We start from the raw sequence: 15,714 nt of genomic DNA on the forward strand, positions 1-15,714 counted from the left end.
TTATTCTATATTAATTGTCATAACTATGAGCGCTGGTGTTTTCAGGTGATACTTGCAGCTGGAGGGCGCTCTGTACACCTTTAGTCCACAAATTATTCTAAAGAAGAAGAGGACATTTCAGGAATGGTGTTTTCAATTCATACTTGTAGCCAGAGGGCGCTCTCTGTACACATTTAGTCCACAAATTATTCTAAAGAAGAAGAGGACATTTCAGGAAGATGTTTTCAATTCATACTTGCAGCCGGAGGGCGCTCTCTGTACACATTTAGTCCACAAATTATTCTAAAGAAGAAGAGGACATTTCAGGAAGATGTTTTCAATTCATACTTGCAGCCGGAGGGCGCTCTCTGTACACATTTAGTCCACAAATTATTCTAAAGAAGAAGAGGACATTTCAGGAATGATGTTTTCAATTCATACTTGCAGCCGGAGGGCGCTCTCTGTACACATTTAGTCCACAAATTATTCTAAAGAAGAAGAGGACATATCAGGAACTAACGGCATGTCTTCCAAAGGTTGTTAACCATGGCTTTTACATACAGATAAACACTTTTCAAGACAATAAATACACGATTGAGACGATGAATGCCTGTATTGACTCATAATTTGCCTCTGAATAGCGCTGGCTCCGTGGGCGTGGCCGCATTAGCAGATAATGAGCTGAATCACGGACTTCTGACATGTCTATTTTCATACAGATTACATAAACACAGAATTTTTGTTTTCGATATGACTTACACGATTTAAAACCTGACATTTCAAAGTGTCTTTAGACATAAGTGTAATTTTTTTGTGATTAGTATTCACTAAGTTATAGTTTATTTTCTGAGAACTATCAGATTGGACTTTGTTCAGAGGGAGACGACAGATCATGCATCATTTTAGTTTTCTTTATTTTACAAAAAGCACAACATTTTGTTTTTACTCTGAGTGTAAACAAATAAAAGAAGATATTCTATAGTTTCAATTGATATATTACTTATGTCTCTATGACAAAAAATGACGGAGTATTTTAAGTCTGTTTTGCTGCAATGTGAAAAACTGCAAAATGCACCGGCGCGTTTTCAGACCTCAGGGAGTTAAGACATAACTGACTGTGTTTACATGAAAACTTGATGTTTTCTGTGTGTATTTGACTGTTCATGCTGTCTGAGAGAGGCAGTCAGATGATGATGATGAAGAAAACTAACAAATAGGTCTCTGTTTTTTCCGTTCTTGGCCCCTAATAATGATAAGAACACTAACAAACTAAAATGTTGCTTTAGGTGCTTGTTTTGGCCTCTTAAACACCTTCAGTCAGTTTGTGTGTGTTTTATTCATTTAATTGCTGAAATGGCCTTGAAAACTGCATCTGCTGCTGTGCACAAGCTGACCTGAGCAGCTTCTGCAGTTATCCATATTCATGTGTGTCCGTCCCTCTGTATCTGCCTCATTATGTGAACGTCCAGAATCTCAAATATACATCCGTTGTTTATGAGAGGAGCTTCTGTTCAATAGAGGAAGGAACACAGATGCATTGAACTCAGACAATACCTGAAACAGGATGAAAACTTCATGATCCCATTTCTGGTTTTATGGTGTTCCATACGGAGGAGTCGTTTCTGTGATGATCCATACATTCAAGAGCAAAACATATTCTTTTCAACAGTATATTGTATAAGATATGTAGTATACATATGTAAATGCTTAATATTTAGGGTTTTTGAGTGTGTGTGTGTGTGTGTGTGTGTGTGTGTGTGTGTGTGTGTGTGAACTCTTTTATGACATTTTAGACATGATCTCTTACACATCTACTAATGCCAAACTCAAAAATCACATTCCCAGAATCCACCCACCTGTTCCTCAACGCTTCGACCCACAGAGAAGAGTGCGGTTAAAAATACTTCTTCTGATTCTGCTGCCGCTTTCCATCATTTACAGAAGTGTTTCTATAACAACCACCAGAGCTGGATGTGAGGTGAAGAGGGACGGGGACGTCCGGATACTCTTGGGAGGCTGGGAAACATGGGATCGCACTGCCAATCTGGCCTGACCCATCTCCACCACATGAGGAAAATAAATTATGCTTTGCTTCAGCTTAAATTATGACATAAAAAGTCAAAATTATGACACACTAAATCATAATTATGAGACAAAAAGTCAAAATTATGGCAAAGTATCAAAATTATGACAGTCATTAAAAATATAAATTATTACATAAAGTCAAAATTGATAAAGTAAAAATTATGACAGGGTCATAATTATGATAGGAAAGACTAGTCAAAATTATGACACAAGTCATATTTTTGAAATGTTGTCTTAATTATGACAAAAAGTAAATTATGGCATACTAAGTCATAATTATGAGATAAAAAGTCAAAATTATGACATTCTAAATCATTTATCAGATAAGAGCTCAAAATTATGACATAAAATATTGAAATTATGACATACTACGTCATTAAAAATATAAATTGAGATGACAATGAGATTAAGTCAAAATTATGAAATACTAAATCAATTATGAGATACAAGCTTAAAATTATGACATACTAAGTCATAATTACAAAAAATTGATCAAAAGTTAAAATGATGCATGATTTTTTTTCTTATATTGTGGCAGAAATGTGCTGAGTCAGTGTTCTCTTCAACAGCAGGTGCAGGTGAACTGAGAGGAGCAAAACTTTCTTTGGTTGGCATCGAAGCATAATTATCAGTCAGATCTGAATCCGGACGGGTTTTACTGCCGAAACGCCTGATCCTCAGACTGATTTGCATCCACTTACTCAGACGATCAGCCCACGCTCAATTGAAGCTGGAGAAACGCGGCGTCAGGCCCTTCTGAGTGCTCCGTGACTCATCAAGATGCTGCTGCCAAACGCTTCTTCTTTTTAAATCTACAAAACTACATCTGCTGGAGCCAACATGGCAGAGTTTGATTTGAAGGAAGGAGTGGAGGAGCTGAAGAAGAGGAGCTGATGTGTGGGTGTGTGGAGTTTGGCATATGTGCCCTCTCTACAAACACACACTGCCCACGCAGCACTACACGCCGTTTACACGCCTGCATACATGGACTATTTTTACTCTGAGCACATATAGGATGAAGGAAGGAAAAGGAGTAGGACTGGCTATTTAAGTCAGAGTCGAATGAGAGGAAAACACTCCTCACAATGTATATAAAATCCTATAGGATTATGTAAGACAAAAAAATGTTTGGGTCAAATATGGACAGACCCAACCGTTGGTTTTAGTGTAGTTAAATGTAGATGCCACTTTAAAGAACTGGAGCAAAATTGTGTCTTTATAGGTAATTATATATTTCAGCTAACAATAATATATTCTAAGAACATTTCCCAATATTCCCATTACGAAAACATTATTCTGAATGTTCAAAACAAATGTTTTAAAAAAAGGTTTTTCTTGGTTATATATGCACATTAATGGAACATTCCATTTTATTATCTTCAAACATTATGGAAACGTTACTTTTGAATGTTCTCTGAATGTTCTGAAACAAGCAACATTTAAAAAACGTTCCATGAATGATGTATAAATAATGTTTTTGTTCTAAGATTTAGATTTGAGAACATTATTAAAGACCAGATAACTTTGAACAAATGCTCTATTAACGTTCCTGGATAAATGTTCAAACATAACTTTAAGAGAACCTTACCAGAACGTTCTGCGAATGTTCCCTGTTGGACTAATACTTGATCATCTGCCCTTATACTGTATGATCCTCAAACAAATTTCCATTCACTTACTTTCAAAATTTCAGTGCTACAGTATCCCACAGAGAACAAAACTGCAGTGAGGGATGTGTAATTTAGTCAAATGAGAGAAGCGGTCAGGAGCTGAATGCTTTTCAATATCAATTATCTGATCCGCCCTGCCACACTTCTCATTTTCTGATTTGTAAGTACAAACCCGATTCCAAAAAAGTTGGGACACTGTACAAATTGTGAATAAAAAAGGAATGCAATAATTTACAAATCTCATAAACTTATATTTTATTCACAATAGAATATGGATAACATATCAAATGTTGAAAGTGAGACATTTTGAAATGTCATGCCAAATATTGGCTCATTTTGGATTTCACGAGAGCTACACATTCCAAAAAAGTTGGGACAGGTAGCGATAAGAGGCCGGAAAAGTTAAATGTACATATAAGGAACAGCTGGAGGACCAATTTGCAACTTATTAGGTCAATTGGCAACATGATTGGATATAAAAAGAGCCTCTCAGAGTGGCAGTGTCTCTCAGAAGTCAAGATGGGCAGAGGATCACCAATTCCCCCAATGCTGCGGCCAAAAATAGTGGAGCAATATCAGAAAGGAGTTTCTCAGAGAAAAATTGCAAAGAGTTTGAAGTTATCATCATCTACAGTGCATAATATCATCCAAAGATTCAGAGAATCTGGAACAATCTCTGTGCGTAAGGGTCAAGGCCGCGAAACCATACTGGATGCCCGTGATCTTCGGGCCCTTAGACGGCACTGCATCACATACAGGAATGCTACTGTAATGGAAATCACAACATGGGCTCAGGAATACTTCCAGAAAACATTGTCGGTGAACACAATCCACCGTGCCATTCGCCGTTGCCGGCTAAAACTCTATAGGTCAAAAAAGAAGCCATATCTAAACATGATCCAGAAGCGCAGGCGTTTTCTCTGGGCCAAGGCTCATTTAAAATGGACTGTGGCAAAGTGGAAAACTGTTCTGTGGTCAGACGAATCAAAAGTTCTTTTTGGAAAACTGGGACGCCATGTCATCCAGACTAAAGAGGACAAGGACAACCCAAGTTGTTATCAGCGCTCAGTTCAGAAGCCTGCATCTCTGATGGTATGGGGTTGCATGAGTGCGTGTGGCATGGGCAGCTTACACATCTGGAAAGGCACCATCAATGCTGAAAGGTATATCCAAGTTCTAGAACAACATATGCTCCCATCCAGACGTCGTCTCTTTCAGGGAAGACCTTGCAATTTCCAACATGACAATGCCAGACCACATACTGCATCAATTACAACATCATGGCTGCGTAGAAGAAGGATCCGGGTACTGAAATGGCCAGCCTGCAGTCCAGATCTTTCACCCATAGAAAACATTTGGCGCATCATAAAGAGGAAGATGCGACAAAGAAGACCTAAGACAGTTGAGCAACTAGAAGCCTGTATTAGACAAGAATGGGACAACATTCCTATTCCTAAACTTGAGCAACTTGTCTCCTCAGTCCCCAGACGTTTGCAGACTGTGATAAAAAGAAGAGGGGATGCCACACAGTGGTAAACATGGCCTTGTCCCAACTTTTTTGAGATGTGTTGATGCCATGAAATTTAAAATCAACTTATTTTTCCCTTAAAATGATACATTTTCTCAGTTTAAACATTTGATATGTCATCTATGTTGTATTCTGAATAAAATATTGAAATTTGAAACTTCCACATCATTGCATTCTGTTTTTATTCACAATTTGTACAGTGTCCCAACTTTTTTGGTTTGTAGCTTTAGATAAAAGCATCTGCTAAATGAATAAATGCAAATGTTTGGAACTTTCATTACTAGCACTTCTGGTGTTCATCGCCTCTTTAAGATGAACCGCTCATGTTCCTCATTTAAGTCTCTTTGGATAAAATCATCTGCTGAAGGAATAATGTAAATGTAATTCAAATACCTTGATTTTCCTGTGTTTGTCAGTTCAGTTAGTCATATATATACAGCAGACAGAGATTGGTCATCTTGTTTACTACTTTAGCTCTGTTTTTTAATTAGAATGGATAATTAAACCAACACAGATCATCTTGCCCGTCAGTATTTGACTTTCTGAGCTTGTGTTCTCACCTCTTTGGCCTGGTGTCAACTACAAATTCATACAACCAATTTTTCACACCATTACAACAGGAAAGGGAATTTAATATTTAATGCCAATTAGAAAGAGCAGAGCAGAGGTAATTAAAGCTGCTGCGTGTCGTTTCACACGTACAAAAACAAAAATATGTTTTCAGAGCAAACTGAGGTCAGTGTTTATGTGTAAGCAGAGATGAAACATCTTAAAGTCTTACTTAATCACTTAATTCTTCTTCTTCTGGTTAGATATAAGTTACATCACCAAAGACAAAAATAATATATTTTTGTAATGCAATAAAAGATTTATCATTAAATCTCATATTATCAGAATTTGTCTGACAAAGATCAAAAAAGGCAATTTCACTTATTCCCGTCCCAAACAAACGGATCAATAACTGATTGATTTTCTCCAATATTAGAGTGTTATTCCAGCTCAATTTTTAGATGTCGCAACCAAACACTGATCAGAATTATCAACAAATTCTTCAAATCATTATTTAAACTTCATTTTTGCTTGTACTTTTAGTTTTTGTTTTAGACAAATTGTTTTTCAGAATATGCAAAAAGACTTCACATTGTTCTTAGGCAAGGAAAAAATGTAAATTCACAAATTGCAAAAACTCTTTTTATGAGTGGAATACATATTTTGATTCTGTTTCACATTTTGGGGATCAGTTGGGAGTATTTTTTGCTCTTGGCTATAGCCTACTTTTTTTTTTTTTTTTTTTTTTTTTTGTATTTAAAAATGAATTTCAAATAAAAACTGAGTTTTGAAGTGTTTGCAGTTCAGAGGTGTTTGTCAGTGAGTGATGCTCTGCTGCCCTCTGGTGTTTTCATCCTGAATATTTTTAGCTTGATATCTGTGAAAATGACAGAATGGTGCAATAGTGCATAAGAAGTAAAGAAAACCTTTCGATTCTCTGCTTTTTTAACACGAGTTAAAGTGATCAGATGATCAAAACACTCTTACAGTGGAGATAAAGTTCATGTGCTGGAGAAATTGAATTTTTGAATTTGAAAATGTTTGAATTTGTTGTTTTTTATTTGTTGAGCTGTGAGTATTTCAGTGAAGCACAACTCTTCATATCTGTGTCATTTCCACACTGAACACTGAATCCATACAGTGCAGGTCAGGTAATGAATGACATGATTGTGTTTTGTACTAGTCTACTGATGTCATGATCCGGAACAACAGGAGAGCACATACACATTCAGATATTCCTTCACAAGTGTATAACTTTAAGAGAACCTTGCCAGAACGTTCTGAGAACGTTAGCAGAAATGATTTGCTCTTCACCACTCCTGTCCGTCAGATCGATGGAGTTGCAGGAGTCTGATTGGTCCATGAGTCTGATTATTGCTGGATTATTCTGTTGCATCATGTAACTGCGACTGTCCTTACAGTCACTTCTGTTCTTCTGCTTCAACCCTTCGCAGTGACCTAAATAATGTCCCAGTTTAACATGAGCTCTGTCTCAGGTTAGGAGGAAGAGAATGTGTTTTCATCCTATGAAAAATCAATGCTGATTTATGAGTTCCCCAACACTGTAACCTCCTTAATGTTTAATCTCCATCCAGTTTTGAAGATGTATGTGGTGCATTAAGCACTTTAGAAGTGGCTTTTTGAACTGCTTTGGTTATAGAAGAGAACTGATAGAAATGCAACACTAAACTCATTAATATGCCTTTAATTCATCCATTACATTTCTACTTTATTTTGTTGTTGTTTTTAACTGGTTTGGGAGTGCAAAGCAAGTCATGCTGGGCTGTAATTTTAATTTCCATAAATTGAAAACTCTGCATAACACTGGCTGAACGACTGAACGACTGAACGACTGAAGGACGGAGTGTTAGACGTGTCGTGTTTCGAGCCTGTGCTTCAGTCTGATCATATGTTCTGACAAGCATTAGATTGTATATTGGGGGTTATAAATGCAACATCAGCTCAATTAAGTTATATATTTTAATTGGCATGGGTGATGACATGTCAGTGATATTTGAAGCAAAATTTCAGAGCTTTAGGATAAACAAGCACTGTGTGCCCTTAAATGATTTTCTGTTCAAAATGTTTCTGTGCACCTGCTTTATGACAAATTTAGTATATCTTGATCTGAAAGTAACTGCATGTCCTGAGTAGGTCATTCTCTCAAATGTTCATGTGATCTTTCCCTTTAACTCTTATTGATATTGAAATAACCTACACACATTCATCTCAGCCTGGCAGAGAGTTGCGTGTTTTCTGCAGAGCGTCACTAGGGGGCCGAACTGAACAGGAGCAACTCTGGATTTCATTTATTTTAATAGTATCTCACCTACTTCTCACACATTTAGGATTTTCAGAGAACTTCACTGGCACGAGCCTTTTCTACCGAACACTGTGAACTCTACTTTTGTTTTTCATCGGTCAGGTGCTCCGTTCAAGTGACATCAAGGATTTATTACGACTCACTCTGGATTCTAGTGGCTGATGAAGAGCATCTTCTCCTCTTCAGTGTTTTCTGTGGATTAAAACACACAGACAGAAAGAAGCATTGAAGATTTTCAGGTAAACTGAATAACTGCTTTTCATTGTTGCATTTAATGTTGTTCATTTTTAACAAATACAGCCTTATTGTTTACTGCGGTTGACTGATTGTATACAGTTTCTTACCTCTTCAGAAAGCACAACAAGGGTGTGGTAACCCATAATGAAGTTCACGAGAAGCTTATTATACAGTATAACATCTGATCCTCCTCATCTTCTCTTTCAGCCTGTATTTATAAATGTGTGGCCTATAGTTCTTTCTTTATACTGCTTCAGAATCAGAGAGATCAAGATCTCAACTCAAGGTCAGCACGTCACATCATGTCAGCTCTGTGTGATCAAGCAAACTCATGTGTTGTGATGGCATGAGTGTGGAGATGAATGGACTACATGAGAAAAGAGCGCAGAAGATCTGCTGCACAGCTCCAATTAGAAACTCTTTATTTGGAAGCGCTCCACTGTGTCGTGTCCTATATACTGCAACCTTTAGCAGAAACTGCGTGGAAGAGAGTCGGGGTTGCCAGATCTGCGTAACAAAACCGATCAAAACCAGCCCAAACAGCCAAACTCAAAACATGCCACTCCCTCCCCTGAAATACAGTCACTGTTATGCATTACACACAATTTGAATTTCATAAAAATGCTTCTGTGGATGACATATGGTGCTTTCTTCTTTACTAGTAAGGAAGGAGAATCGGTCAAATCTCAAATGCTGCTTTTGTATATGTGTGTTTTTCAGCTGAATATGCCGCGGAGCCCGACGTCCAGCGAGGAGGAGATGGCCCAGAGCTTCTCTGACTCTTCTCAGGACTGCAGCTCACACAGTTCCAGAGACGAGGTCGTCTACGAGACCATACGAGCAGGACGGCCGGCCGGTCACATGACGGACCCCCAGAGCAGCTCGCTCAGCGTACGAGTGTTCATCCCTGACCTGCAGCAGACAGTGAGTGTGTCTCTATTGCTCTCATTGTGTTTGAAACATCATGAACATTTCCTTGAGTGAATGAGGAAAACAGGCATGACGTCACTTTGTAGGCCAGTCGGCGGTTAGCGTCACTCTGGTTCCTCAACAAAAACCCATTAGGACTTTTGGATTATCACAAAAAAACAAGCTCTGTGATCAACAAAGGTTTATGATACTTACACGTTTTGTCCATCATCTTTGTACCAAATTATGTGTTTCTATAAACACTGTTACATAAAAAGCAAGTCAAACTGCCCAACTAAAGAAAACACTGATCACCATAATAGTGACCAAACATTTTCGATAAACATCAATTTAATTAATCCTCAAAAAGAACTGTAGATAAAGTCAGTCTGGTTTATAATAAGAGAGATTTAATGTCTTTTCAGTGGATTTGTAGCTGAAGTCAGCTGTAGTTCTTGTGTTGCTCTTTCCTTCAGTGATTCTATCATCAGGTGTCTTCAATAATCAAGCAATCATCACCTAATTAACCACTTAAGTACCTAATTAACTCTAACGCTGCTTCTGTGTTTCTTTTAACATCCTGCTGCTGGTTCCCATATGAACACAGTGTTCATTTAACCTTTAAGGCTTGTCAGTAAACGCCCACTGTTATGATTGGCTAACATCTTTGCATAGGAAACAGTATCAATGTTTTGAAAAAAATTCGTCATTTACAGACAAAGCATTATGAAATCACTTATTTGCGGTTTGTGATACAGTTGGTGCTTCATCTTTCAACTAAAGTTTCTTTGCAAACTCTCCATTACACTGTTCCTCGTTTACAAAACGAAATGCTCCGAACAAACATAATCCTCAGATGCAACTAAAATAAACACTTGTTTCTGACACTGGGATCCTTTTGAAGCCGCAAACCAGCTGTTTAAACTGGACTTGTCAAAACAAACGTTCTTTCACTCTTCTTTTGTCCTGTCGGCAGACTCAAGTGTGTGGAGCATGTCAGAAACTGAACACACATCTGTATACTGTATCAGTGTAAACAGCGTCAGTCATTATAATGGCTTTTATTTGCTTTTGACGTGATATGCACATCCAGTTTAGATAAATGTCAGCCAGAAAGCGGCTGATTGTGCACTGTGAAAAGTGATACACTCTAACTACTCAATAAAATTGTGGCAACAGATTACAAGCAATACTGTAAATTAAATTCAACATGTACGAATTGAGTTAGAATTAATCAAATTCACTCCTTGAAAGTCAACCATTTAAAATGTGTAAAATTAACAAACATCATTGCAAAAACTGCAAACTGACATAAAAAGCAAAGAGTCACATTGCCCAAGTAAATGAAACACTGATCACCATAATGGTGATCAAACATTTTTAATAAAATCAACATCAACATCCAAACCTCTGTTAAAGGCAGGGTAGGTAAGAAATTTTGTTCCAAATTTGTTTAAACTTTCTATATATATACATGCATAATTAAAATGTAAGAACTCTGATAAAAAGAGTATAAAAATCGAGTGACTCTAGACCGTTTAATCTGTATTAAACACAGCTCATTATTTCCATCCGGGACGAAACATAGGATTGGCTTAGGCGGCTGTCACTCTCTCGCAACCATGGCAACCACCCTTTTGCCACACATGACCTGCCCACTTGCGCGCGCACGTTTGATTTGGGGAATCCAAGAGGCACGGATCCTAGGAATACCAAAACAATGGCAGAGAAACAGCAAGCAAAATTCACAGTACCGGCCTATGCAGTTAGTGAAGGCAAACCAGGCAAAAAAGGAAGACAGTAACAGTACAAGAAAAGGCAATGAACAAAAAGTCTTTGGATAAACAAAGAAATAAAACGCGAGTTAATATCGGCGTGGCTTTCCAGCGATGGCGAGAACTGAGGGAACTCAAGGGGCTGAAAAGTGACTCCTTGATGGCTTTATTTCTGCTGGACAGGTAAATCTTTCTTTTTGTATTTTGATCATACATATTTTTTTGTTTATTTTTTCATGAAGCATGTGTCATTAGCACACGTAGCTGCGTAATATAGCTAACATAACATTACTTAGCGAGCCGTAGTAGAGACGATAAATAATCTATAGGCCTAGCTCAAGATGATAGCTATAGTGTTGAATTGTGCATAATTTTGCTTTAGATAACTAAATACATGTTTAACAGATAGTAGGCCTAACGTTACTCCGCATCTAGGAACTTTTCTTAGAACTATATTTACCCTCTGTCTAACTCTTTTACCATGTTCACCTGTAAGTTTACCTGCACGTTTTTTTTCGCCTTTGTTTTGTTTTTATATTCTCTACCTATGTTTACTGATGTCTTTATATTGTATCTGTGTGTGTCGTACACACTTTGTTGTATGTGTGTGTTATTATTTTGTGTCTGCAATGCAGTTGTGAGTTGATATTTGAGTGTATGTTACTCTGTTTATCTGTAGAACAACGTATATGTTATGAATCTTACACGAAATTCATCTTCATCACAGTGTAAATGATGGTAATGGAAAAACGTGTATCATGCAACCTGTTTTTAGCTTTGCCTTATAGATAACTAACTCGTTAGCGAATTAAATTATGTTTATCTTCATAATTATAAAGTTATTTTTATTACATGTGATTCTGACATGATGTCACTACATGCACTGTGCTCCTTCCTCTCCGCTCATCTCAGGTAAATAATGCGTCTTCCAGCTCAGTGGTCGGAGTCGCACGTTCATGCGTTTTGGGGGCGTGGCTTTGGAAGGAGCCCAGAAGGGAGGGGGTGGAGTGAATGGAAATAATGAGCTGTCTTTAAAACAGTCGTGAGAGGTCTACAGACACTCGATTTTTATACTTTCTTTTTCAGAGTACTTACATTTTAATTATGTATTGATATATAAATAAAGTTTAAAAAAATTTTGAAAAAAAAGTTTTTTATACATTTTTTACCTACCCTGCCTTTAATTCATGTGTTTCTCTTTCCGTCAGTGATTCTGCTTGTTATCATCAGGTGTCTTCAATGCTGGCAATAAAAAATAAAGAGTTCTTAATTCATCTTCAGATATTTTTGTTTAAATTTCACTCGTTTTAAATGCTTGACATTTAAGGAATTAATTTGATTAATTCTAACTCAGTTCTATTTGTTGAATTTAATTAATAATATTGCTTGCAATCTGTTGCCAAAATTTTATGGATTAGCGTATTACTTTTTACAGTGTGGGCAGGGCCTGTGGTGCGATGATGTAAAACTATTGGTTGATGTCTTGCCCTAGAGGCAGTCATATGCAAATGTTTTTGATCATGTGAGTGACAGGTTGCCCCGCCCTCGTCATCAGAGAAGAGAAGAGATGCTGCAAGAGGAAGATATTCTGATTCAAGATTACCAGAACATGAATTTAACATGATAATGATGTGCACGATAAATCATTTATAATAAACACTGCGATATTCCATAAAAAAATCATTGTCCCTTTTGATTTCATGTTGTCTTTAATGATGTCCCCTTCATTTTCCGTCAACAGAAATGCATGAGCTTTATCCCCAGTGCCACTGTGTGGGCTGCTAAACAGCAAATCCTGTGTACATTGAGTCAGAATCTGAAGGATGTGCTGAACTACGGCCTCTTCCAGCCGTCCAGCGATGGCAGCGAAGGAGAATTCCTGGATGAAGAGAGTCTGATCGGGGAATATCCACTGCCAGCCTGCGAGGGCGTCCCGTCACTGGAGGTACAGAAAAGCGGTGACACACCTTAAAATAACGGTGCATGAATAATCTTGTGCTAATACCTGAATGAATACTTACTTCAACATTAACTAAGGATTGATAACAAATCATAAATCAATGAAGAGCTAACTTTCACTGCAACTGGAGTCATATGAATTCATACTTAATGCATTAATTAACATTTAGGGGGAGCATTGTCATGAAATGCATTAGCAGAACAATCACGCAGCGCACACGCATTTGTGAATTATTTAAACTGTGTCTTTATTCTGAGGGTTTATACATATTTGTTATCATGCAATTGCTACAATGAAACCCTGAGAAGCTTCTGTGTTCCTGTACGCTTCAGTTTCGCTACAAAACCAGATTGTACAATCAGCCCAGTGTGGACGAGAAGCTGATCGCCAAACTTCACACGAAGGTGAGAGATTCAGTCCTGGAGAGTTTAGCTCCCACCCTGATAGATCCATGGTGATGCGGATAATGCAGTTGGGAATGGGAATGTGATGTAGATATTCTGCCATGACACACGCTTCTCATCATACAGTACAGGCAGTTATTGTAAAATAAAAGCGCTAGGTTTAAATGTTATTTCTTGTTTTGTTGTTGTTTGTCTGTCAAAATATCAGAAAGCATCTTGTTAATTATTAAAAAAATTGTTTTAATGATTTAAATAATAATCGGGGTAGAGAAAGAGAAGACGAGTTTTGTGTTTCCATGCAATTTTAGAGCTTACACACTTATTCTTAATGTGTAAATTTTAGAACGTTCTGGCAAGATTCTCTCAAAGATATGAACAAACGTTCTTCCAGTAACGTTAATAGAATGTTCATTTAATGTTATCTGGTCTTTGATAATGTTCTCAAAACATTAGTGCAAAAACAGTATTGTTCACGGAACGTGATGTTCGTTTATCGTTTTTTAAATGTTGCTACTTGTTTCAGAACGTTCAGAGAACATTCAAAAGTAACATTCCCATAATGTTTGGAGAATGATACAATGTAATGTTCAATAAACGTTCACATAACCAAACAAAAAAATGTTTTTAAAACATTTAAAAAACTGGACATTTTGAACACTCAGAAATAATGTTTAATAAGAATGTTACTGAAACATTCTTTAGAACATGTTTGGGTTCGTTTTGATCATCTGATTAAAGTAATGATTTGTAATTTACATAAGCGAAAACACTTGTACAGTAATGCATCTAATTGTTCACAATGTGTTTTGTTGTGTTAAGTCTTTATTTTCTTTCTTATTTTCTCTCTCCAGGCCAGCTTGAGGAAGTTCATAGATTACATCCAGCATCATCAGCTGGAGAAATTCTCCAAAATGCTTGACAGAGGGCTGGACCCAAATTACCAGGACAATGAAACTGGAGGTACCAGCGGAACAGATCCACACGCGTCTGATCTAGTGCTCTGCTTATTTACTTTTCCAGCCTTTGAGAATGTTCACTCTTTTCCTCTTATCACTTTATTCCTTACCAGTATATAGGACATTTCTGGATTTGATAATTCTATCCATAGTCCATGTGTGCAGTGTATTAATATATTGTAAGTTTTCTGAAGTCATAGGAAGAACAGACTTGAATTAATTTAATTAAAAATGGCATAGAACATTTGGCCAAATTATTATGCCGGAATAAAGAATCAAGCAGATGTTGTGTGTGTGTGTCATAGAGACTCCGCTCACCTTCGCCGCCCAGCTGGAGAATAAGCTGGAGTTTATTAAAGCTCTGAGGAACGGAGGAGCTCATCTGGACTTCAGGGCTCAAGACGGCATGACTGCTCTACACAAAGCTGCTCGCACTAACAACCAGCCAGCGCTCAAGGTACACGACCTGCATTATAATTATTCATCTTATTAGCTGCTCTAGTGCCCAGCATAACCACCAGAGGGCACTCCTTCTGTCTCCTGTACTGCTTTCCCATCATGAACTGCATTTCCCATAACCCTTTGCCTGGACTCGTTATGCTTCATTACTTTCAGCGGTGTCTCGTTACCTGGTTAACTCTGCCTTTATCAGCCCCGTGTCTTCTGTCTTTCTTGGCAAAGTCTTATAAGTGTCACACTGCATTTCTGAGCGCGCTCTCTGGTTCTCTTTCAAACATTCGTTCAGTATCTCACTATGGGAACGCCTCAGGTGTGACCGATCATGGGAGACCAATTGCTGCAGTGATCAGGGAGTCTGTGACATTTTCTGTGAAGCTGCTTTAAAACAACATGTATTTTGAAAAACACAATACAAATAAACTTCAACTGAATTGTCAAATGTGATACCAAAAGGTACTCTATTCAGGGAAAGTGCCAGCTGAACTGAAACCGCAAACTGGCAACAAATAGGAAAGAAGAATAAAGAATGGTTGGTGTATTTTCACACATCTTGTGAACTTGTGTCTTCTCTTCAGACGCTGCTGGAGCTCGGCGCGTCGCCGGACTATAGAGACGGCCGTGGTTTGACGGCTCTGTATCACACCGTCATGGTGGATGGAGACACGCAGTGCTGCGAGCTGCTGCTGAACGAACACGCGTCCGTCTGCTGCCAGGACGAGAACGGCTGGCATGAGATCCACCAGGTGAACTTCAGCCACACACACATCCATGGCTTAATCACAGAACGAGGGGTCAGGACACACCGTCCCAATCATACCTCATTACTGTAGCTACTTAAAGGATAGTTTACCATAAAATGAAAATGACATCGTTAGTTACT

The 15,714-nt window shown here is 37.9% G+C and overlaps 1 protein-coding gene across 2 annotated transcripts in view; it reads left to right on the top strand.

Annotated features, from left to right (window-relative positions):
- Positions 1–12,779: 12,779 nt before the first annotated feature.
- Positions 12,780–15,714, top strand: part of shank2a (SH3 and multiple ankyrin repeat domains 2a) — a 35,019-nt gene continuing 32,084 nt past the window's right edge. For both annotated transcript variants that reach the window (XM_048168382.1, XM_048168384.1), the window contains exons 1-5: positions 12,780–13,000; positions 13,348–13,419; positions 14,271–14,379; positions 14,681–14,832; positions 15,410–15,577. In XM_048168382.1, coding sequence (XP_048024339.1) covers positions 12,803–13,000; positions 13,348–13,419; positions 14,271–14,379; positions 14,681–14,832; positions 15,410–15,577 — 699 coding nt within the window. In that variant the 5' untranslated portion in view covers positions 12,780–12,802. The remainder of the gene's footprint in view (positions 13,001–13,347; positions 13,420–14,270; positions 14,380–14,680; positions 14,833–15,409; positions 15,578–15,714) is intronic.

Source organism: Megalobrama amblycephala, linkage group LG19, assembly GCF_018812025.1.
Source record: "Megalobrama amblycephala isolate DHTTF-2021 linkage group LG19, ASM1881202v1, whole genome shotgun sequence".
Lineage (NCBI taxonomy): Eukaryota > Metazoa > Chordata > Actinopteri > Cypriniformes > Xenocyprididae > Megalobrama > Megalobrama amblycephala.